General features: G+C 41.6%; 2 protein-coding genes across 21 annotated transcripts in view; one reads left to right on the forward strand and one right to left on the reverse strand.

Moving 5' to 3' along the window:
* ARL15 (ARF like GTPase 15) overlaps positions 1-12,011 on the reverse strand; it is a 216,847-nt gene extending 204,836 nt beyond the window's left edge. For 10 of the 17 annotated variants that reach the window (XM_080574574.1, XM_080574572.1, XM_080574578.1 and 7 more), the window contains exons 1-2: positions 11,723-12,011; positions 448-535 (exon numbers count right to left, since the gene is read on the reverse strand). Coding sequence is in view for 2 of the 17 variants with exons in the window: in XM_080574579.1 (XP_080430705.1) it covers positions 11,723-11,734 (12 nt within the window). In the remaining 15 variants the exon portion in view is untranslated. Of the gene's footprint in view, positions 1-447; positions 562-1,376; positions 2,302-2,344; positions 2,361-11,722 lie in introns of those variants that run through there. The other 7 variants (XM_080574579.1, XM_080574571.1, XM_080574573.1 and 4 more) reach the window with 4 other exon arrangements.
* On the forward strand, positions 7,773-25,308 carry LOC308185892 (uncharacterized protein). 4 transcript variants are annotated; one of them, XR_013943804.1, is made up of 4 exons: positions 7,778-11,725; positions 22,900-23,086; positions 24,275-24,328; positions 24,683-25,308. XR_013943804.1 is itself a non-coding variant. In XM_080574585.1 (2 exons), the coding sequence occupies exon 1, from the start codon at positions 11,147-11,149 to the stop codon at positions 11,684-11,686; it is 540 nt and encodes a 179-aa protein (XP_080430711.1). In that variant the 5' UTR covers positions 7,773-11,146; the 3' UTR covers positions 11,687-11,725; positions 22,900-24,247. The 4 variants fall into 4 exon arrangements, 2 of the variants coding, with proteins under 2 accessions (XP_080430711.1, XP_080430710.1); XR_013943805.1 differs by lacking the exon at positions 24,275-24,328; XM_080574585.1 differs by lacking the exons at positions 24,275-24,328; positions 24,683-25,308 and having other exon boundaries at positions 7,773-11,725; positions 22,900-24,247.
* The last annotated feature ends 314 nt before the right edge of the window (positions 25,309-25,622 follow it).

Genomic DNA, 25,622 nt, shown 5'->3' on the forward strand with positions numbered 1-25,622 from the left:
ACCTTTCACAAAGCAGCAACTGCCAACACTATTGCATTTACTAACTCGGTATTTCATTATAGGCCTCAAATTACCCAATGCTCCCCAAATGCTCAAACACAGCATTAACATTTTCATGCAAGCTTCCAGTCCCATTTATTTTTATCTGTTCTGGCTTAAAAAGATCCTACAGGAGACGTTTTAACAGCGTAATGCATTTTATAGATTTTTAGTGGTATGTAAGAGTGTATCATCATGATATCATCGATCATGATAATGTATCATCATTCAAACCCTCTTCTTCCATATGCCAAAGTAGTGTATATACCTTTAAGTTTCTATATTTTTAAAGTCATACTCCTTTAATTTTCTGACATTTTCATGTTTAAAATAGAACTCTCTACTGTTTTGAATAAATATTTTATGTAATCTGTCACCGCTGTCAATAATCACATTAAAAGTTTTTACCCTCCACTTGCTCAACTTCCAGCCTGTTGTGATGCCACAATTCTATGTCATCTGCAGTCACCCAGAGATGCTGATGGGCTATGAATTTCTGATAAAACAGATGAAAAACACCTTCTGTAAAAAGCATAACAAAGACAGAAAATACATGCATCTTCTCCCCTCACCAAAGCAAAAATCTATTGTTGGTTTGCCATTTTGATAGATGGCCAAGCACAATAAACCAGGCTTACAATGATCTGTTCAAAACAGTAATTGAGGAATTCCTTTATATTAGGTAAGAAATCTTTTCTCACTGCAGGCAAAAATTAAAGCAACCACATAGAACATTTTTACTCGATGTTTCCGAATTTCGCACACCATCCGCATTTATTTTAACATGTAGAAGGTGAAGTGCTGGATGCTACAGACTACAAACATTTTCAGTGAAAAAAAAATTCAGCCTCTGCTTTCAACTCACCTTCAAACTACAACTGAATAAGCAATTTAATCAGATTTATGAGTGAAATTTATAAATAAACATCTCATGAATTATGAGAAAAAAATACATAGCATCATTTTTCTTTTGCTATAACTGTTATATTTAAATTTTAAACAAGTAATATTTCATTAAACTGTCTGAAAGTCAAAACATGCGGCACAACCTGAAAGCAAACATCAACAGCATGGTTGATTTTGTTTTCTATATTTCAAGCTACAGTATTATTGCTGACAAGGGATGCTGCTTCCAAATGTTATTTAAATTGCCAGGATGCTCTTTTGTTGTCGTTTTCAGCTTTCAGAACAAACGAAGTTCTATTACTCACACTCTGAGTTTCCCATAGAAAAAAAAATAATAGAAAAACAGTAGAACTGATTTTGAGAGATCCCATGTTACACACTGTGAGGGGGAATGAACTGTACCCAGGTCGCTCCTGACAAAATCCACCTACCTTGCTGTAAAGGTTCCAGTGATGATTTCCCCAAGCAATCTAGTCCAGTGCTTCATTATCCTCACTGCTAGAAAGTTTCTTAATGTTTAACCTGAGTCTGCTGCAATTTAAACTGCTACACAGGATGATGTATATATTGATTTCTCTTCTCAGTATCATGACAGACTCTATGTCGATGGCAGTCCCATTGTTACACATGACGTAAAAGTGTGCTTCTGTTTGCAAAGGAACTAAACGTGCAGCAGCAGCATAACAGTGCAGCTTGTCAGTGTATATAGATTGCTCTTTTCTAAAGAAGTGCCGTATTACAAATTATTTTCCTTTTTTATTTTTGTTCAGTACTTCCAGACTTCACACTGTTAGGTGAATTAAGGTGCAGCTCAAATCCCACAAGTGCCTGTGGACCCTAGCTTCAGCAGAAGAGACAAGGCTACATCCCAGTTACCTTACCTGTCTATCACGGGGCTTGCTATTGTGAATGTTTAGAAATCAACGAGCTATTAGAGGCTATGAACTCTAAAATTATCTCCTCTTCCTACTGTCATGTACAGTACCAGTGAACCTTTCCCCTATTAAATATTAATCAAATCCCTTCCCCAAGCCTCCAAGATAACACTTCTGATCTGCAACATATAGCATTAAAAAAAATCATTAATTCCAATGCTGTTTTTAGACTTTTATATTCATCCCTCCCCCCTCCCAGAAAAGCAACATTCTCCTCCAAATATTATTTCCATTTAATCACCAGATAACTCAAATGAATTTGAATAATCAGATATCTGGTGATACTGAACTACAGACTATCACTCAGATCACAACATTGCAATATATATGATAATCTACTGCTACAATGGGGAATTTATTCTTGATACTTGTAATGTTTCATTACTTTGGTTTTGCAACTCATTTTGCACCATACAATTGAGCAACAAAACAATTGTTGGATAATTTGCATTTTGTTTACTTACAGTTTATTGTTGCTTTCTGAAAGGATTTTACATGGTAAGCATGAAAGTAAAAGAAAAAAAATAATTTTAAAATATAACTACAAATATTGCAAAGAAAGATACCTTATTTGATACAACTCTGAAAGGACTTACTCTTAACAGAAGTCATTTAACATGTCTAAAGCAAGAACATGAGTCTTCAGGTTGAGTATGTCAAATAAAATAAACACACTTCTGTCAACATGCACCCTTTTGCTTAGAAAAAGGGTCATCTCACAAACATTAAATTATTTCTCCAGCTGGCAACTCAACTTATGGCTAAGAGAACAAATACATGTTTTCCCAAAGCTTTGCTAGTTTAATCATGTGTTCTAAAAACGTCACTCTTCAAAATGACTTAGAAAGACATATGCCTTGCAACTATACAACCTTTCATTCACCACAAGCATGTGTTCTGCCCATTTTTTTTTCCAAACACTCAGCTACCAGTATAAATAACAGTACAAAATAATTTCTGTATTTGTTGTTTAAAACCAAAAAACTTGTAGAAGTCTAATACATGCACACATTAGTCTGCAACTGAATGAATTCATTGATTTCATATCTACATCTTCACCAAAAACAAAATGAAGCTTCTACTTCTATTAACAGGACAGCAAATTTTAAAGAGACTAATTAGAGTATGTTTTACGGTTGATCACCTGAAGCTGAAATAACCGGGTTGAAAGCATTCATAACACTTGTTTCGGCAGCTTTGGTGGGCCAAGGGGGGACCCTAACCAGCTTCTTGGAAAAGAAGCAAAAGGCTCAACACCTAACTGCAGGAGCTGTCATCCTCATTCTGCCAACGAACAGAAATACTTGACATCAGCTTGCTTTGCCATAATCCTTAATAAATTACAGCACCAAGTGTAGTTCCAAGGTCAGAAAACCAGAAAGCAATGTGACGTTGTTGTATTGCTTTTTTGTTTGTTTGTTTTTCTGGTGATATGTTTCTTTATTAAAATGAAGATTGCTATGTCTACTTGCTCATTTGCAAATAAATGATCTAACACAGTAATCACGTGTAATTACTGGACCTTCCAGGTAAAGGGCTCTTCCCCCTCCACTCCTCTCTGTATCTTTTTCAGTTAATAAGATATATGAAAGTCAGCAACACAACTGTAAACAACACCCAGAATTTAAGGTACCTCTCTGGAGGCAGCCTGAAACAAATCCTCAAGAGCTCACGTGCCTTAAAGAATTTGTATACACCAAAAAGCACACACAACTACGCTACAGTACAGGTGGCAGGAACTTTGACCAGAACTGCTGTTTGCTAAGCTTGTGCACTGAACTCCAAGCAGTAACCTGAAGGCTTCCCTTTCTGCACAAGATGACACAGCTCTTCAGCACATTCCATCAATAACATTTCCAAATTAAACTCCCAATTTTTTAATACTGTTCATAGGGGAAAAAAGACACCAAATATTTTCACTTTCTCCTTTAATGCTGCATAAATAGATTTTCGGAATACCAACCTTTTTGCATATAATCGTTAGATAAATCTGAGTTTAGGGACTAGAAGAAACCTGATGCTGATGGAAAGCCAGTGATATGTGAACAGGAAGTAGGATTGGTTCCAAGAACTCTCTTGTCATCATAAAAAGTAATCAAATGGATGAACTAGAGAACAATGCTCCCCCCTCTTTTAGGCAATATTCTCACTAGAACAGTTTTCCATGACTGTTTCCAGGACTGCAACGGTTCAGACAGTGAAAGATGCAGATTAGCCAACACACAATTAATAGCTGCAAGAACAGCACAAACATTTCTCAAGAATCCTGGACCTTTTTTCCAGTCTTGCTGAAACCTGAAATTATGTAAGTTTCTAGGCAAGAATAAAGCACTGAGGGAAGAGATCACTCATTAGCGTTCATCATCACTCTGCACTCTGTACAAGCTGTCAGGCAGTTTCAGGCTCACTCAGCATTGTGGGCCTTTATATATAAAGTCATAAATTGGCTCGGATACAAATGTTGGAAGTCCAACAGCCTCTGCTCGTATGTCAAAGCAGCACCTCCAAGCAGAAGGAATCCTTTAGCTATACGTCCCTGGAGCAGATTAAGTATCTTCATAAATCCTGCTCAATAAAAAGTCTCACCTCCTGTGCACAACTCTGCTTACACTGGGGAGCATTCCTGGACACGATCCAGAACATTTCCATTTTCTGAGAGCAATTTCCTATTCTGGAACTAGATCTAGCTCTCCCCTCAGAGAGGGGACATGGAGATGTTTAGCATGTAGTGTAAGCACGCAGGGAACCATCTTTCATTCATACGTCCTTCTCAGGATCCAGCAAACACACCTTCAGGATCTCCACAAGCCTACCATCACACCTGAACCTCAAGCTTAATATTCCCCAGTGGATCCATCTTCCAAGAAACTGTACAAAGTCAGATTTTTTTGGTCTCTTTATCGCTACTGCAAAGCGAGGTCCAGAATTCAACTATACTCATGGGAAAAAGCAATTCCTGGATTATAATTGTCATCAAGTTCTTGTACTGGGAGAAATGACTTATTGCTTATTGACTCTCTTTTATGTTTTCAGAGACATCTATAGCATTGCTTCCCCACACCATCCAGCTGCCTCTTCTTCAGGCTGAAAGCCTATAAGTACATAATCCCTCTTTGTATGGTAGCAATTGTTTTCTTTTCAGTACCCTGTCATCCTTCTCCATATCCTCTTTGGTTTTACAATATTCTGAGATGATGCAACCAGAAATGTAGCATTTAAGACAATAGCAAACCTTGCATTTAAGTAGTGTCAAAATGGCATTTCCTTTCTTTTTCTTTCTTAATTCTATAGCTAATTTGTTGACAGCTGTCAGGGTTTGAAATGACATTTTAAAGAAAGATCCTCTTTCCCCATCCTGAGCACTGATGGTATTTCAGAGCCTACCCATTCATCTGTATTGTCAGATTTATTCCCTCTACTATAAATATATATAACTTTGCATTTATCTACACCAAATTTCACATGCCAATTTATTACCAATAGCAAAAGGAGCAGTATGTTTTTTTTCCTTTCCCAGATACAATATGCACGCCTAATATTTGCCTCTGCATCAACCCATTCAAAGCACATGCAGTTCATACAACTTAACATGAACACGAAATTCCCTTATAACCCCTGCATTCTCCTCTCCCTCTTACTCACTGCCAGGACAGCGTCATTAACTCTCTTTTATGAAACTTATTACTGACAGTGCACAGAACGATTACTTCATTTAATTGCTTCAAAGTTTTGTATCTCTGTTAGGTGCAAAACCATATAATGGAAAACTAGGCAATAGTTACTGTAAAAGCTAATAAGAATGTAGAAAACAGATGCTTCTTCCATCAAAAAGCTCCAAGTCATAACCAGGAGGAAAAAAAATAAAAAACAAAAAATAAAAACAAGATCTGCAAACTCACTTCTCACACATGAAAAATTCCTACTAGCTCTTGGATGCCACCTTGCTTCTTCTGACTCTTCCATGCCAAAAGCAAACTTGGTCCTGTGAATAAGTTTTTCTTCTACTACTCCACCAAAACATGCATCATAAATACAAAACATTGCACAAAGATTCGTGTTCTTCCTGTTGTTTGTCCTTGTAAGCAACAAAGCCACAGGGCAGGACCGTGTCTGAACACAAGAGGACTTGTCAGCTAGGTTTCCTGCCTTGTGCCTCTTCCTCAGCTAGCAGGAAGCTACTTACATCCTCATGTTGGCAACTAATAGTCACCTTACCAGGCTGCCAGACAGCCAAAAGAAAAGTTCTGTGCTCTGAAGAGCTCCAGTATGAGACGAGCCAGTCATTCAATTGCAAATACCCTATTTATGTCCCCAGGAACTTTTGGACAGTAAGACAGCTTGCCCTTCAGAAAGCCTTGCTGCACAAAAAGTGGAAAAAAAAAAAGGCAAAACCAACATACTCCAAAATACTATAAGGTAAATGAAACAATCACAAGATTCAGTACTGCATATATTTTTTTCCTTATAGCTTTACAGTTGAATGGGCCCACATTCAAGCTTTTAAGTTTGAAACATTGTTTCCTTTGTTGATGGAAAGCTGATACCCTCACATAATCACAAAACTTCAGAACTCAGGCCTTAAGAGAAGAAACATCACAGGCTGTCAGTATTAAAAAATATGAACTGACGATACTGACAGCAAGCCAAAAATGGTAATCAGCATGAGGTATTATGAAGAATATTCTGTCCTTGCTAAAATGCAGATTTTTCTCACTTATTAAAAGCTTGCTTTTCTAACCTTTTGTGAAATTCGTCACCATTCTGCCTCAAACTAGGAGCTCTGACTGAAGAATTTAGGAGCAGCATTCTGCAGAACAATATGGGGCCCAGCCCATATTGAACCTTGGGAAAAATTCACAAGGACAGGATAGGGCTATTTGTACTAAATGGACCAGCACATTCTCAGAAACTGAGACACACTTTTGGATGTAATAGCACCTACTGCTCGAACGTAATCCTCATCACAGAAAAGGCAAAATGGTAAAGTAATTTGATTTTAAACATTCCAATTCACTTGTTTGTTCAGCATGTGTTATCTAAGGAGAATGAAATTTCTGAGCTGCAATACCTCCATTAATTCACAGCATCTTGCCGTCAAAATTATAAACATGTTAAAGCCTTCTTTTGGGTTCCCTAGGTAGCTGTGTCAAGTTTCAGTTTTTGTAACAGCCACCTTTGAATCAAAACTTTACCTGAGGAATGCTTCCTCCTGCAGGAAGAACCAATGCAACATTTCACTTTTATCATCTTCTACAAAGAAACCCTGCACCTCTTCTGCTCACTCACCTGTGTTCAGCCAGGTGATCCAGCTGAGTTAAGTCACCAGTATTTTTGTTGCCCTTTCTATATAGCTGACAACACCTTTCATTCAGCAGAAAGTGCTCGTGATACTGGCTATGTAGAGTCTACCAAGGAGGAAGATTTGCTTTTCCAGAGCACCTCTTCCAAGTCGTCAGCCAAATCAGGTTCTTGAACTTCCAAGCTTAGTTAAATCAGAAGCATGCTCATTCAGGGAAGGTTGTCTACCAGAATTAATTCCATTTGCCACTCCCAGTTGATTTAGATTTGAATGCTATGCTTCACAGAGCTGAAATGCCAATGGGAACCTAGCCAAAACAACTGCTTTGAGTTAGGGTCTCCAAATTTGTTTGAGGTTTCTTTCTATATTGCTATGCTGATGCAGAAAACAATCGGAAGCAGCAGCAACCTCACTTCCAGATTAAGTGACCTGGGCTATGTATATAATAGCGAGTAATGCAGCAGAGCAAGAGCTTGTACTGAAGACAAGTACTGAGTACTTCAGGCATTTTACTTCAGACTAGTTCTGACCTGGTCCCGTGGACTGAAAACTTATTAGTTGAGTGCATCTTCCAATCCGGTTTCATCTGAAAAAAAATCAGGTACCTGTGATCACTCTGCAATGCAAACCTATATACACCAAGTTGGGATGACTAAGGTTCACTTCAAAAGTTCAAACATGATCCAAACACTAACACAGCTGAACACACCCTGTATGCTAGTTGATCTTCTATATGGTAGTTGGCTTCTTTTCTGCATTAAGCGATTTCTTAATCTTGAAAAAACGGTCAGACCCCTCATAGTCATGCCCAATCAGCCTTACACACTGAAGGAGGGATAATATCTTACGATACAAGTCATTGTGCTCTACAGAGGGTAGAAATTTCAAGGATGATATACCTGATAGAGGAGTCAGAAGACAGACCAAGAATCTTTAAAACTACATGACAAAAGACAGGATTCATATCACGAGAGGGAAGTTCAGCATACGGTAAGAGTTGCGGCAAGGCCACGCTGACCTTTGCTGCTCATGCTGCAGGTGACATGTAAAACACCTGTACGTACCTCGGAGGAAAGGCCCAGAGCACACAGCATGGACCTTTCCCCATCTTGGCTTATTCAAAGAACAGCAGCTACTGGCTGACAATGTTTCAGTGGATGAACACTCTGACCTTCAAACAGATGGTTCCATTAACGCATTTGTAGTAAAGACAAAAATGTTTCTCAAGGCCTGCCAGTACTAAACGATGTAACAGCAATGGTCAGACCTGATACGAAGTTGCCCAGAACTGTTAAGAGGTCACAATCCATCCTGTATTCCCACTTTCCAAATCAAATCTGTCTACCTGCTAGCATTTTTTAAAACACCAGTTCTTTATATGCTGCTTTCCCCAGTCATTAAAAAAATAATAAAAATTCTGAAGTTACTTCAAGGCCTATTCATCTAAAATTTAGTTCTATTTATGCAAAACCATCTGTGCACACATACAGAATTAAAATTGATCAGTATAGCTAGCAAATGTACAAAGAACCAAATAAGTCCTTTTGGTTCTCTGTTAGAACAGAGAAAGAAAACAGTCCCAATCAAAGCAACAAGACTGCGCTGTGCTAAAAGTAATGTGTGTACCTTTTTCAATACTCATGCTTAACTTTAAGGATGAAGAAGCCACTGAACTCGAAGCAATTGTTCATGCAAGAAGTGTTCTCTTTAGTCTCAGGCTGAAAAAGACTCTTCATGATCTGCCCAAGGAACTCTCACGTATGTGATTGAGACACTATGTAGTATAGGACTCAATTTCAGTTTTCATATTAAAAATACTAAGGCTAGTTCTTTTGTTGTTGTTTCAGTCACATTCAAATTTCTGTATCATGCTCTGAAGTAGCTTCTAAAGGCTGTACACAGATCAGGCTGATACATGCACTTGTTTAGTGCAAGATCATTATCTAGCGCAGAGGATGCCACTGAAGAAGCGTATTGTGAAAGTCTACTCAGCAGCTTAAAATTTGCATTCCAAGTCTCACTTATGAAAACTGAAGCACTGCCATTGTTTCCCCACAGGTTCTCCAAGCAAATATTGTAAGGTTGGTCACAAGCCATACTTTTCACAAGATGCATCATGCCATAATTTCTTAAATTAAGCACAGTCTACTGAACGTAGGCCAGCCAACACAAGTCTCTGTATGCACTATAATCCTTCCAGACACAACGCAGCAAGAACGAAGAAGAAGATGGTTGCAGATACACTAGAGGATTACGTAGCCCCAAAAACCATACTACTCCGTATCGATGCAGCTCTGTTAGCACACTCTGTTTTAAAGGAGTTCACTGCAATATAAGCACAATAAACCGTATGCATAAAAGGTGCCCTTAACTGAGTGAGGATGGATTTTCTTTTAGAGGTTGAACCTTGCTCAGTTATGCTGATTAAAATAAAAACACACAGAAAAAAAAAAAAAACAAACCACTCCTAACACTGTAATTATATCAATACAAAAATGAAACAGGCAACAGCTCTACTAGCTATTAAGATAGAGACTAGTCCCACTGTTCTCTTACAACACAAAACCAGACCAGAGCACCACAGAAGATACCTGCCTAATACTAACTTTATCTGGTATTTTTTGGGTTCAGCTCCTTAAAGGAGATCAAAGTCTCTGTCAAAGGCAGCCTCATCAAGGAACATCAGGAAAAGATGCTTCCTGTGCAAGCCTGGGAAGACAACGCTGAAGGCAGACCCCGCGTCAAGAAATTACTGCTCCTGAGTCCACGCTGCAGCAAACCTGACCTCAGCTATTGGAGCCTCCTTCCACCGAGCTCCTTCATTCCGCCCCACCTCCAACCAAAACTTTGTGCAGTGCTCCGTCAGGGGGCTGCTGCAGTCAGAAACAGCTGCATCCTTGGCCCTGCTGGGTGCTTCACACTAAAGGCCGAGGAGAAAACCCCTGTGCCTCCAGGCTTTCACGCAGTTGCTCAGCACGAGGAATCAGTAAGGGACCTTCTGCTTAAGTGCTGAAGGTGAAAGACACCAACATAAACGCATAACGCTTGAGAGTGTAAAACTTTCTGAACATATGCAGCTCTTGCTTTTATGAACGTAACAAAAAGATGGCGCTTCTACACCTGCAGATTAATATCTTACTGTAACTGCAGGTCTTGCATAAATAAAGCGTAGGCCTGTCGGTACGCTGGGGCAGTCTGCAGCAACAGCTTGGTCCTCCAGGCTGACAGTGCGCTGCAGAAAAGTGCTTGCCTAACTCTCTTCCACGAATTCTTCCCGCCCAAGCAGACTTCCCGAGGTGCCTGAACCTCCTGCACAGCACCAAAAAGCCTCTCCATTTACCACCCTCAGCAGAGGAAGAGGAAGGAGGACCGATCTCCTGCATGCAACAGAGATGAGGGTTGGAAGGGGCTCTGCACAAATGCATGATAAAATATTTGAACCACCAAGCAGAATTTGTTTTCCTTCCAAGTGAAACACAGACTCAAAAAATTAAGGCCTTCTACATTTTCGCTCCTTTGGTTCAAAGGGTTGATGCCAGTTGCTACAAGTATCCCAAAGATCCAAAGGATTCCTTCTGCTGCAGAGGAAGCGGTGCTAACCCTAGCGACAAGGGGTGGTCAGCGATGGATGAAGGCATCTTGGATCGTCCCAGAGCTTCAGTGGATCAGCATCCTGCTTAAGCTATTATTCCCAGTCCCTGGCTTTCACCACCTACAAAAAATAGCCTGGGTGATCTGTAGCAACTTCTACAGCAAAGGAATCCTCTAGGTTTCATGCGGGACTATACCATGCCCGGTGAGATAGATTAGGCCTGGAGAAATTCTGTCATCAAAGATACTCCCGATACCACAGGAACGGTACGCAAGAACTGCACGGTCACTCGGGTTATCGCTACGCTGAAGATTTTTTATTTTATTTTTAGTGTAAGCCTGCAAAACGGGAAGGAAAAAAAAAAAAAGTGAAAGGATGAACTGGACAAAAAGCGTAGGAGAAGCGATGCAGAGGTATTTAGTCCCCACAGAAGCGTGCTCACAGCTACCGGGGCTTGTTAAATTTGTCGCCCTCCTTCCCCCTGGCCGGCCTTCCGCGCAGCAGCCCAGCCTCACCGGGGGGCGAGCCCCTACGGGAGAGAGACGCGAGGAGCAGCTCGGGGCTCGCACGAAGCCAGCCGGCAACTTTCGTTACCCGGGTCCTGGGCGCAGCCCGCCGGCCACGCAGGGGAGGGAAGCCCGGGGAGGCGCTGGCACCGGCGGGGCACCCCGAGGGGGGCGTGAGGGAGCGCCGAGGGTGCCCCCGGACCGCTCCGCGGGGCTGGGGGCGGGGGCGGCGGGCAGGCGGACCCCAACGGCCGCGCCCGGCCGAGCAGGTGCGGCGGGTGCGTGCCGCCCGGTCGCCGCCGCGATAGCATCGCTGCGCCGGCCGTCATTACGGAGCGATAAATCCCCCGCGGGGAGCGTGCCCCGCGCCGCCGCCGTTCAGGGTCACGGCGCGGGCCGCCCTCATTAGCCGCCCGGACGCGCCCGCCCGCCTCGCGGCACCTACCAGGTAATCCATGTACCGAGCCGCGCCGCGCCGCGCCGAGCTCCGCGGGGCCGCCCCGTGTGTGTGTGGGGTGGGGGGGGGGGGGTGAGCGGCGGCTCCGCTTCCTGCCGCCGCCGTGCGGGGAGGGGGAGGGAAGGGAGCGGAGCGGGGCTGGCGGCGCCGCAAGGTGCAGCGGGGCGGGGGCTGCGCGGGCGCTGTCACCGCCGCTCCCGCTGCTGCCGCCGCTGCTCGCGCCGCACCGGCCCGGCCCGGCCCGGCCCTGCCTGCGCGCGGGCGGCGCGGGAGGGGCGGGGGGGGGGGGGGGAGCGAAGCGGGGAGGGAGGGGAGGGAGGGGAGGGGGGAGCGGGGAGGGAGGGGCGGGAGCGGCGCAGCCAACCCCGGCCCCGCGGCACCGAGCGGCGCCGCCCCGCCCCCCCCCCGCGCGGCGTCAGCGTCAGCTGATCGCACACGTGGGGCGCCGGGGGGGGGGGCGCTTAAAGGGGAAGGCGCGGAGGGGGCGGCGGCGGCGGGAGGGGAGGGAAGGGGAGGGGAAGGGCGGGAGGGAGAGGGCTGGGCGCCTCGGGGGGGAGGCGGGGTCCAGCCCTCAGCGGTGCCGGCCTGCAGTGCCCAGGGGTCTCAGCGAAAATAAATGTCGCTGGGTGGGCATCACGCTTCTAATAAAAGCTGAGAAGCGCCGCTCAAGCATCCAGTGCCTGTGAGCGCACCGAAAGCCGACCTTACTCACGCGTTACAGCGTCCGCAGCCTCCTGCTAATGCCGTACCCTTACTCGGGAATAGGGTCTGTAAAAAAAAAAAAAAAAGTTCCCATAAAAATACGGAGCGCTTTCTGGCATGAAGACCCCGAGGCAATGAAAATGCTACCACATGTCTTCATTGGGGATAGACAGTTTGGAATCAGAGGCCCTACAAGACACAAATTCTAGTCAGTTCAAAAGGACCCGCCCTGCAATAAAACAGCCTCCTGCTTCACTGGCGGTACACACAAGAAGCTAGAACTAAGAAGTGAGACCAGTTAGAGGAATTCTGAGGTTCAGCAGGTTGAAAACTGACAGAAAATACAAAAGGTCTGACGATAATAGACTTCAAAGTATAAACTTGAACCATAAATATCCATGGCCACGTATTAACCGTCACCAAAATTATTTCCTAGAAAGATCCAGAAGGGTATGGAAATGGAAAAAGGACTGGAGGCAGAATGGATTTTTCATGAGGAGAATTTGAGCACGGGGAGCCAAGAACAGTCAGCAGCTGTATTTGCAGCTCTGATCTCAGTGGGTAACTTGGAGCCTGCTGTTGAGCAAACTCGTGTAACTGTTACCAGGGGCAGGGAGAAACTGCTCTGAGTAAATAAAACTTGAAGCAATTTGCAGCTCTTTATCTGAAATATTGACAAATGTCAACGTGCAGAGATACTACAAACAAAGATGAATGACTGCAACGGGAGAAGCAAGACCTCTCAATCAAAAATCTTCCCTTCCTTTTTCTGTGCTCTAATGCATTGTTACGTTCTGGCAGTAGGGTCACTCTGTCTGTCAAGGCTAGATGTTTTTCCTACAAAAGAATGCATAGTTATGAAAGCAAGCAAGCAGATTTTGGAAAGGGTTTTCCACTTGTTCCCCTCCCATTTCTTGTTTTCTGAAATATTTGTAGGTCCTTCAGGTAATATTACTAGCAAAATAACAACAAGAAGTATAAAAGGAAAGGCTAATGGTGAAAAAAGGTCAAAAGGAGAAAACAGGTTCCGACTACAGTTACACTGATGCAAATGTATGATAATTTCAATGAAGGCTGAAGAATTTTAGCCCGTGGGATATAAAGTAATTGCAGTATTACAGCTGATTTTATAAAGATTATTATTTAGTCTTCCTTGTACCACAAAAATGTTACTGTTGGTAAAGCAATGCAAGAAGATTTGCATGAAAATTTTTGAATAGATTAGTCAATAGATTACATTGCTAAGCAGACGGGCACTTACCTTTCTAAGTCACTGCTACCTATGCTGTTAGTGTTGTGGACTCATTTTTCATTTCATGACTCTTCAAGGGAAGGTCATGAAACAGTCCAACAGCAAGGAAGAAAAATAGCTAAGTGTCCCAGTCTTAAACTGACACCCATCCTATGAATTATTAACAGAGTTTGAGGACCAAATGAGCATAGACAGGGAATCTCCCTTTGGTAGCAGGGGTTCTGTCTTTAAGAAACTGTGGAAATTTGGAGCCCTAGAGTTACTACTTTGTCCAGTTTCTTCTCACACACACTCAACAAATCGAATGACTCTTCTGCACTTTTTTTCTTTTTTTTTTTTTTTTTTTGTGAGATGAAGAAAATAGCATTTTCCAATAGCAAGGTCTTCTGAAGTTAAAAAACAAAAATCATGGTTTATAGCAGTTCAAACCTGATACTGCTTGGGCCACTGTGTAAATACCTTCAAGAGATGGATTAGAAGTTGTACTTTCACATCCCTGTTGAAAAACAACGAGGAGGCAAACACTAAGAATTCCAGTCCCATTCCACCTGACTTTCTTGGATGAGCTAAGTATTTGGACTTTTGCGATATCTGCGCGGTACATGTTATGAGGATTACAATTCTGATTAAGGTTTGCAATACATCTTTCTAGTACGAGTAGTGTTTACAAAGCATTCAAATATTTCTGTCTTTATGTTGAGATTGTTTCTGCCTTTTGTAATGAATAAATAAAAGGAAGCAATACAATGACACAATGGTCTTTACTGTAGTATTTACATTCAAACACACGTTTTCATCAGTGGCCTTTTCCCTTGGCTTTGACCACAGGATGAGAATTCTGTTAGGCCAGAACTACAGTTATGTTCCAGATTTACCCCTAAGAAGAAAACACCTAGAGAGAAAATATTCTATGTGTCTCAAACTATGACGGGGGCTGTTTTGGGATCCAGTTGTTAAAGCCTTTCATCTTTCCATTTGGTGTTGGAAAAATCATATTTGTCAGAACTTCTCAAACCATAGTCTTGTGAAGGTGTGAAGAAATGCCATTACAATAGTAAAAGACAATACATTTTATGATGTACATAATACCTGTGGGTATAATAATATGTAATAACAGTGACCATCCTGTAGATCTGCCTGTCTGAAGGATAGCAGTGCAGTCCTTTGACTTAAGCTGTACAATGACTTGGAACAGAGCCCTTCACTGCAAAAGAACAAGATTCAATAATGGCACATATGAATTGGTGAGAAGAAATATGGAGTGTCAAAGCAATTGAAAGAACAGCTGATTCAGAAACAAAAGTAATTGCACTTTGCTTATGACCTTGTATGTCATAGTTATATAAGGTAGGTAAACTTATTGAATATATTCTAGCTTTATATGTTCCTTAACAGTCGCATCTTCCAGATTAATCAGTGTGAATACAATCCTGTACAACTGAATTTTCTCTGTAGTCAAATTATAACATATATTGAGAATATGCTCAGCAAAGCATTGCGCCTATCAGTGGGAATGACCATTTCATCTCTGCCTGGAAATAATGAACATCAGATACAAAGCTAAGTGGTTGAAATCTTTTTGGAACCTTAAATGCAAATCAAGTAAGTAAGAAATAATTTGTTGGTATAGATGTATCTTTATGGAAGAAAGGAAGATACAACAGTGTTTTAGCCTACTCTAGGTAACATATGCTAGAAGAGAAATGTTGACTTAGTAACACACGCCTTAGAGTTTGAACTCCAGTAACAAGTTCACACAGAAGTAATTCTTTCATTATTTTATTCATGTTAGCTAATTTAAGCTATGCAGACATGTGAACACAAGTTATAATTAAACCTGCATTTTGCCATGTAGCATATCCTTAGGAGCTCTTTTTTTTTTTTTTTTTCCCTTTAAAGCACATCCTAACGTCCCACTGATTTAAAGTTTTTAAACACTTTACTGCATATTTCTGGTGAATTAAAGTATGCTATTAGTGATAAGGCACACATATCAACATACAACTGAAATAGGATTAAAAAGCAGAGTCTAGAAGCAAATCTGAGATATAGATATCAGACCCTCAATAAATAAAACATCTTGAACCATATCAGTCCAAAAGGAGAATTTTGTATGGATGTGGTTTACCTTGACCTCAGTAAGGCTTTTGACACAGTACCCCACAACATTCTCCTTGAGAAACTGGCTGCTCGGGGCTTGGACTGGCGTACGCTTCGCTGGGTTAGAAACTGGCTGGATGGCCGGGCCCAGAGAGTTGTGGTGAATGGAGTCAAATCTGGCTGGAGGCCGGTCACTAGTGGTGTCCCCCAGGGCTCGGTACTGGGGCCGGTCCTCTTTAATATCTTTATCAATGATCTGGATGAGGGCGTCCAGTGCACCCTCAGTAAGTTTGCAGATGACACCAAGCTAAGTGCGTGTGTCGATCTGCTCGAGGGCAGGAAGGCTCTGCAGGAGGATCTGGATAGGCTGGAGCGATGGGCTGAGGCCAACTCTATGAAGTTCAACAAGGCCAAGTGCCGAGTCCTGCACCTGGGGCACAACAACCCCAAGCAGAGCTACAGGCTGGGAGATGAGTGGCTGGAAAGCTGCCTGGCAGAGAAGGACCTGGGAGTATTGGTTGATAGTCGGCTGAATATGAGCCAGCAGTGTGCCCAGGTGGCCAAGAAGGCCAACAGCATCCTGGCCTGTATAAGAAGCAGTGTGGCCAGCAGGGCTAGGGAAGGGATTGTGCCCCTGTACTCGGCTCTGGTGAGGCCGCACCTCGAGTACTGTGTTCAGTTTTGGGCCCCTCGCTACAGGAAGGACGTGGAGGTGCTCGAGCGAGTCCAGAGAAGGGCAACAAAGCTGGTGAGGGGTCTGGAGAACAAGTCTTACGAGGAGCGGCTGAGGGAGCTGGGCTTGTTCAGCCTGGAGAAGAGGAGGCTCAGGGGCGACCTTATCGCTCTCTACAGGTACCTTAAAGGAGGCTGTAAAGAGGTGGGGGTTGGTCTGTTCTCCTACGTGCCTGGTGACAGGACGAGGGGGAATGGGCGAAAGTTGCGACAGGGGAGTTTTAGGTTGGATTTTAGGAAGTACTTCTTTACCGAAAGGGTTATTAAGCATTGGAATGGGCTGCCCAGGGCGGTGGTGGAGTCACCATCCCTGGAGGTCTTTAAAAGACGTTTAGATGTAGAGCTTAGCGATATGGTTTAGTGGAGTACTTAGTGTTAGGTCGGAGGTTGGACTCGATGATCTTGAGGTCTCTTCCAACCTAGAAATCTGTGATACTGTGATACTGTGATATCAGACCCTCAATAAATAAAACGTCTTGAACCATATCAGTCCAAAAGGAGAATTTTGTGTTGGTCAGATGTGTTTATGAAAATGATTGTAGTTTAGCCACTTTTTGAAGACAAGGAATATAGAAGAGATTATATCAACTGCAGATCATCTGAAAGGATTCCCATTTATTTTAAAAGCAGGAAATATGGGCCAACGTACAAATTCTTGAGGAAAAAAACAGATGTAGCAAGCAAGAAGATACTGTGAACTGAACTCGACAAGTTAATTAGGAAGTCTTGGAAATGAATCATATCTCTCAAATTTTTTTTGTTTGTTTGTTTCAGTTGTAACTATTCCTAAGGTATTTGGGGATGTTTTTGTACGTAAGGTTCTATACACCCGAGGTAACCAAAGTCTGAAGTGGTGACAGTCCAAAAGAATCCTGATAAATCAACTTCATGCTTCCCTAGTAGGACAGCAGATGTAATTTTAAACTGAAAAACTGAGGAGATAGTGCTACACCAGAAAATATGCCACTAAACAGGAGAGCAAATGTGAGTAACAGAAAGTGTTGTTTCCTTTTCAGCTTCACTATTATCTCTGTATTGGGGATATTGAAAAAGTAGCCTTTTTAAAAATCACATTTATAAATTACGTATCTGTCTCTTTGACTTCCAGCTCACATACAGAAATCTGAACGGCATCTGCATTGTAGAAATAATGTGAATTGAAGGTCATGCAAATGTTTTTAAGCACCATGCCTTCTAGGTTTGAGAGCTTCCAATTAAATACCCGTATAACTACCTCCGCCTTCACATGAACTGCTCATGCAAGGTTAATACCTGTGGAATATAACACTGGAGATATTCAGTTCAAATTACATTGGTTTTTTCCATAAAGCAGTTTGGTTGACTGCTGGCTACTCTACAAAAGCTATGTTTTATATAGAGTGGTTTCAGTATTGGGTGCACTTATGTAGATAGGCCCAACAAAAGGTAGAATGTTTTATGTTGAAGCAAGTTTTCCTATTGTCTTTTCTAAAGTTATGATGAGTAACTAATGTTGAATGCAGCAGGCTGTTAAACATACTGCATAATAGAAGTTGATTCAAGAGATGCCTGTTTAGGTGCTTCAGTTACCAATAAGTAGAGACTTGGTTCAAATGCTTGTAGAATTAGAATGTTAAGTTGGTTCTCTTTTTTTTTTTTTTTTCTCAATTGATTTTCCTTTTGAAAACCCACAGGTCAGATTCTCACTATTTGTTTTGGATCACAGTGTTTTAAGAAATTATTCTGATAGTGTGAGTGCAAGTGGGAAAGGATCCCCATGCAAAATGGGTGATCTTCATAAATGAGAATGGGTGCCCATTCTGAAATCCCATGCAGAAACCCACTTAAAAATATAAACAATATTTGCATCCGTATCATAGCCTTTGTATATTATAGCAATAGTGAGAACAAACATATTCCATTTATCCTTCTTATTGCAAGGCTGGAACCTCTGTCTCAGGAAAGGCAGAAAAGCCTATCCCCCTGTTTGCAAAGGTCCAGGTACTTGACTTGAACACCCAAATCATATTCCCAATAAAAACAATGGCTTCGTTGCTTCTACCCCCAATAGGAGCAACATTGGCTACCTGACCTTTGTATTTCCTTCAGAGGTCTTCCCAGTAATTGAACTGGATTTTCTATAGGCCGTACATGCTCATTTTTACAGCTAGGCAGACTGTCACCAAAGAGAAATGCTGTTCCTGAATTCCTGACTGTCCAGAATTCATGTACTCTTAGCCATGCTCCGTCATGCATGTGCACCACTTGATAGTTACAGAGATTATCCATGGCCAATGGGGAAATGCAAAGCAAACAAGTGAAGTAGCTTAGGTATGTTGGTCCAATCAAAACTAAACAGCCAAAATGAACCGAGGTGACATATTCATGTGTCACATAGCTAACAGACCAATCAAAAAACATGTTTTGCACTGACCATATAGCCTACGTATTTTTGGAATACATATTTTAACCTTTGGATTTAGGCTAAGTTAACATTACAAGATGACTCTGAAACAGTCACTCTGACAGCTCTCTGTACTATATCTTGTTCGTTACCTAGAAGATCCTTCCACTAATATTATTCCAGAATGACTGGAAGCCAATATCCAAGAGTGAGACAAGATTATAACAGTACCAAGTGGGGTACCCCGTATCTTTTATACATAGGAATATGGCAACAAGTAGGTATTGGGGAAAATATGCTTGGTTTAATACATTGACTGACAGAATACTTCAGGAGTAATATAAATAATATTTTAGTTCTCAGGTCAGAGTAGGCACCCAGAGGGAGTCAGGAAAAAAATTTTCTGAAGTCTCAGAAGCTTAAGATTGATCACTAATAAATGAAAAAATCAATGTCCAGTTCTGCAGTGGTGAAGAAAAGAAGTGCTTGGCAAGTGTATTTGAGGGTCTTGTTATTTAGAACTGATTGAAAGCAGAGAAAGAGGAACTGGAAGCCTTCTCCTACTTCCCAGTGGCCTCTTGTCCTTCCATAATCCACTCAATACACTGTCTAAAGATCTAGAGGCTTCTTTGCAACTTCCTTCTGCTTTCTCCAATTCAATGCTTGTCTTTCACCCTCGCAAGAAGCATTTACCTGGTTCTGCACAGACCAGGTAGGGAAGGGATGGCCAGAAATAAACATGCAGCTTGTTGCCTGTTCTCACAAAAACAGCCCACACTTCACACACTCCATCTGCCTCCCCTAGCAAATTCAGTTCCCTGAGATCTTGCAAAACAGGTAGCAAGGTCACATACTGTTGTTTACTTTGGCTGTGCCTAGGAGTTAAACTTGCCTATTGCCACTGGTATTAGTGAGAAAGCTTCCACTGATTTAATCTGATTTCAATGAGTAAAACTAATAATTTCTTATCAAACTCCCTTTTCCTTGGGCGTTTAAAGGAAGGTCAAGGAAGCATTCATTACCACATTTTTTTTGCAAAACTATTTAGATGTTGGTGGTATTTGTACAGCAGTTTTAAGATGCCTCCATCAGCCGCTAGAACATACAGCAATATACATTGTTTATGTTCTTCTTTATTGCTCCCTGCAGAACAACATCTTTGAGAAATTTTTCTTCCCCTCTCAAGCGAGACATAATTATAATTAGGGTAAACCACATATAAACCTTTGGGAAAAAATCTGGTGTAGCAAGAGTTAAAGACATTATTGACTGAACCAGCTGGGCAGCATTATGCTATTCAAACAATTTCATTCTGCATATGCATGCTGCCCAAAATTAGGTGTAGAAAACAGCTAGAGGCAAAGCCAGTTGTAACCCTGTAGCTTATTAACTATGACATCTAGATTTTTTAAGGGTGTAAAAACATATATAATTAATTCCTCATATGAAATCATGATCAAAGGCTTATTGCCATTTTTCAAAGGGACAACAATTTCTTTGCCCCAAAGAACAGTTCACTGTCAGGGAAGCATTCGGTCTGGGAAGAGCAGTGTGTGTTCTGCTGTCAGTGGCTTGTTTGTATTGGGAAGACATGCCAAACCAATACAGAAGTTAACAGACTATTATACTAAATGGTGAATTTGTCCTTACTATGGGCAAGGGCAGATCTGTGTTAACTGCTTGTATCTGATATAATTACAATTAGGCACCATATTTAAAATCATGGTGTCTTACTACCTTAAAGGGTAAGTTAATTTAATGTTTTCCAACCAGAGGGATTCAAACGGGCAAAGGGAATGCCAAATAGCTGATTTTAAATATCAGCAGGGGATCCTAAAAAAGCTGTTCTGTTGGAGGTCACAAGCAAGTTGTCTTGAATCAAGGCATCTCTTAGCATTCCTCATCACTGCCTTTTACTTTTCAGGCTCTGTTAACCTGCTCTGGGACTTGAGATGTAGAAACATGTAACTAGTTTTTTCACTAGGGATTTTTTTTTTTTGTGTCAGGGTAATGCTCCTTTCTGACAGGCTTTCTGCAGTATGTCTGTACCATTAAGTATGCATTTACACTTGCAGACACTCAGGCATGAAACCAATTTTATAGACTTCATAGTAAAATGTAATTACAAACAAAGAATAGAGAGAATGATCATCTGTTTTATAATCTGTTTATTTTATACAAACCATAAATGATTATCTACTATTCTATATTATTATTTAGAGGAAATTGCAAGTATATAGTTAGCAGATAAAATCACAGGTTTTGAGCCTCACCTCTGACCCTAGGAAGATCATGGAAAAGACCCTCCTGGAAGCAATGTCAAGGCACATGCAAGACAAAGAGGTGATACCATACAGCCAGCACGGCTGCACCAAGGGCAAATCGAGCCTGACCAATCTGGTGGCCTTCTGTGATGGAGTGACTGCATCAGTTGACAAGGGAAGACTGATCAAAGTCATCTGCATGGACTTCTGCAAGACCTTTGACATGGTCCCACACGGCATCCTGGTCTCCAAATTGGACAGATGTGGATTTGATGGGTGGGCCATTCAGTGGATAAGGAATTATCTTGAAGGCCACACCCAGAGAGTGGTGGTCAATGGTTCTGTGTCCAGGTGGAGGCCAGTGACTAGTGGTGTCCCTCAGGGGTCTGTCCTGGGACCGGTGCTGTTTAATATCTTCATCAACGACACAGGCAGTGGGATCGAGTGCATCCTCAGCAAGTTTGCAGATGACACCAAGCTGAGTGGTGCAGTCGATACACCAGAAGGAAGGGATGCCAGGGATGCCACCCGGAGGGACCTGGACAAGCTGGAGAAGTGGGCCCATGTGAACCTAATGAGGTTCAACAAGTCCAAGTGCAAGGTGCTGCACCTGGGTTGGGGCAATCCAAAACATGAGCACAGACTGGGAAAAGAACCCACTGAGAGCAGCCCTGCAGAGAAGGACCTGGGGGTTCTGGTGGACAAAAAGCTCGACATGAGCCAGCAGTGTGTGCCTACAGCCCAGAAGGCCAACTGCGTCCTGGGCTGCACCAACAGAGGGGTGGGCAGCAGGTGGAGGGAGGGGATGGTGCCCCTCTGCTCTGCCCTTGTGAGGCCCCACCTGCAGTGCTGCGTCCTGGTCTGGGGCCCCCAGCACAAGAAGGATGTGGGGCTGTTAGAGCAGGTCCAGAGAAGGGCCACAGAGATGATCAGAGGGCTGGAGCACCTCTGCTACAAAAAAAGGCTGAGAGAGCTGGGGATGTTCAGCCTGGAAAAGAGAAGGCTCCAGGGAGACCTTACTGCAACTTCTCAGTACTTAAAGAGGGCTTATAAAAAAGATGGAGAGCAACTTTTTACTCAGGCAGATAATGACAGGACAAGGGGGAATGGCTTTAAACTAATAGAAGGGAGATTTAGATGAGATGTTAGGAGGAAATTCTTCACTGTGAGGGTGGTGAGGCACTGGCACAGGCTGCCCAGAGAAGCTGTGGATGCCCCATCCCTGGCAGTGCTCAAGGCCAGGCTGGATGCGGCTTTGGGCAACCTGGTCTGGTGGGAGGTGTCCCTGCCCATGGCAGGGGGGTTGGAATTAGATGATCTTTAAAGTCTCTTCCAAACCAAACACGTCTATGATTCTATGATTCTATGTCAGCTATACCTGCTGTAATCCTGGATAAAACACACTTTATTGTACACTTTTCATATTGTGGTCACTGTCTCTCCTAGTTTAAAAGTTCCTTATAAACCAGATATAAATTAAATTGTACTTAATTACCATGGTTGTGCTTCTGCTTTTTGTTTGTTTGCTTGTTTGTTGGTTAGAAACTGACCAAAGAAAGCATTTTGCTAACAGTTGGTTTCAGGGCTATTTTTCTGTATCAAGTTGCCCTTAAATACAAATACCTACGTTTTGATTTTTTAAGAAAAAATAATTAAAATTTTAGATCTCAATGTTTCATACACTTTTGTTATCTTTACCTGGTCTGATATCATATAACACAAATCTCTTTAGGTGCTGATGAGTACAAAAACGTCTGTCTAGGAGCTAATGCTACAGAGCCACCATTGCCTGCCAAAGCAAACATTATATGAGTTTTGACTTCAATGAGTGTGGAAATTTTGTAGTACCAGTCGGCTCTTTTCACTCCCTTGCACGTTACCCAGAAAAACATCAGGGCAACCTGGAAAGTTACAAGAAGGTATGAAGGAACCTGGTTTTTTATGCATACTCCTCAGAGAGATTGCAATCTGACAAGGTAGTAAATTTTTGACCATTTGATCCAAAGACATAAATAGACTCCTATTGACGTTAATTAAAATTGGGTTAAGTCCTGAACTACTGTAGCTAATGAGATGGAGTTAGGGATTTTCCAGTACCTACAGTCTGTTTTAAGTGTAAGAACATCTTTAAACCAAGAGAGAGCACCTATGCTTTGAACTATAATTTTCAGCAACTCATAAATAAACGATGTTTTAAAAATCCTTACCTTTCCAGGTAAAACTTGAAAAAAATATATTAAAGAAAAAAAAAAAGCAATGAAGGAATTCTTAGAAACACCAAGAATATTTTGGGAGATAATCAGGGCTTCCAAGCATCTCCCACTTTCAAGTGCAATGGAAACAACTAGAGTAGTACATGAATAACTTTCTATCTCCTGTGACAGAAAGCCAGCCAATGAAGAACAGACTTAAGAAAAAGATAAATATTTGGGTATAAGGAAAAGGGATGCAAGATCTGGCCAGTACTTACTTACCAACATGGGTTTTCCTTGGCCAGGATTGCTTACCTGAAATACATCTTTTGAGAGGTTTTGAGTGAAACTATAGCAAAACTCCTTTTTTAATACTTGAGTGCTAATAATCATACACATAGTAATACCTGGGCACATTTCATACAAATAGATCTGAATTTTCTTTCCGTTTCTACTCAGAAAGTCTCATTTTTGCAATTTATGTAAATCTTCATTGTCTATCTTATTAGCAGGTACTACAGAAGTGTGAGTTGTAATATCTATAGAGTAATCACTGTATATAATATGTACTAAAAGAGATGTGATCACTTCTGACAGTATTTATTGTACCTCAACTGCACAAGTCGTTTAGGGTTAAACCTAACATGTGACATTCTGAGATAGTTTAAACAAAAACAAACTCCATCAGTAAATTTACTGTTGTTACTGTGTTGGCAATTATCCACAAATATTCTCAAAAATTTTCACAAATGAAATTTAGCACATTCAGAATTACAGCCACATATCTCACTTAATACCACAGCAACACTTTTTCATAGTGATGTCTAACAGGTCTCTGAGGCTTATGGTTTTTATTCTTTCTAGAGTACAGAGTATATAAATATTTAATCCTTTTGTCCTTTTGCTCCTTTTCAGTCCTCATGCATGAAAAAGTGTTTCAATGAACTTTGCTCAAGAGAGGTCTGAAAGGTGAGCCTATAATTGTTAATTTTAAATTGAACTCAAGCAATTTCATCCCACAAAGCTTTTTAGTAGAACAAATACATTACCAGTATTATACTATGCTAAGTCCAGAATGGGCATTCGTTTATTTTTTGTTTGCAAACCAATATATGGTGAATAAAACAAAAGCAAAATTATCAGCCATACAGACAGGACAACAACACAATTAAATTTACTTTATTATTAGCAGCAAAAGCTAAATCTGCTGAAATCATCTTTGCTTCTACTGAATATGCATCCATTTGACAAACCTGGGTTAGTTACTACATGCTTTCTTATTGTCTGTATACTCTGAATACTTGCTATACCCTGTATTTTCAGGTGCGTTATGATGATGACCAGGACTAGCACTGGACACATAAACTGATACTACACTGTCAACTCTCCTGAAGCAAGCGACATAGTTAGTGACATATTGGAGGAGAGGGGAGTGCTTATCCCTTCGAGGAAGTCTGCCTCTGATACCTGAGTCAACAATCTGTTCTTTGGTTTCACTAAGAATATTAAAGGTGTATTCTTGCTAAAGTTAATTTCATCTTTGTTATTGGGGAGGCACCTTCATACTTAGAAATATGACTCCGGTTTGCCTCTTTCCTCTGAAGACCTGATATGTTATCATGTCTGCGTGTAAGAGTTTCTGCATATATGCGTTAGAAAATAGTGACTCTCTTGAAAAGCTTGATAATATAAATAGTACTAGGATCCTGATACCTCTTTCCCACTCTTTGAAAGTGGAACAGAAAGACTGTGGTTTGCCAGATGTCATAGAGAAAAGCCTGCAGGAGAGCCAGGGCTGTATTTCTTAACTACCAAGTCAGTGCCCTAACAACATGTCCAGCCATCCTTTCTTGCTTATGTCTTGGCAGCTCGGTTATAAACCTAGTTTGTGAGTAACAAAACCAGTTAGTGACGATTGGCTAAACAGCACAAACGCGGTGACACTGCAGACATGCTAGGCAGTGTCAGACTTACGAGATTCTCAGCTGCATGACAGTCAAGAATATAGGAGTAAATATGACAGAGAGTCATGAATGCTTCAAAATGTGTTTCCACTCAAGCAATTTACTGTATGGGTGGAAATTTTAAACTAATACTGTTCACCCTTTCACACTGTTCCAAAGTGTTTTAAGGATGAGGATCTAAAGACAGCATGTGAATTCAGCCTCTTTAGTACATTCCTTTTTCTATTGTACAGGTAACTACAGCTCCAAAGGAAAAGCAGGACAAGGGTGTGAATATACTGAGTCCATCTCGAAGAATT

Source organism: Anser brachyrhynchus (assembly GCF_964034855.1).
Source record: "Anser brachyrhynchus genome assembly, chromosome: Z".
In the NCBI taxonomy this organism is placed as follows: Eukaryota; Metazoa; Chordata; class Aves; order Anseriformes; family Anatidae; genus Anser; species Anser brachyrhynchus.

Bases quoted from the DNA above. Each gene is read 5' to 3' on its own strand.
- LOC308185892 (XM_080574585.1), top strand. From the start codon at position 11,147: ATGAACTGGACAAAAAGCGTAGGAGAAGCGATGCAGAGGTATTTAGTC.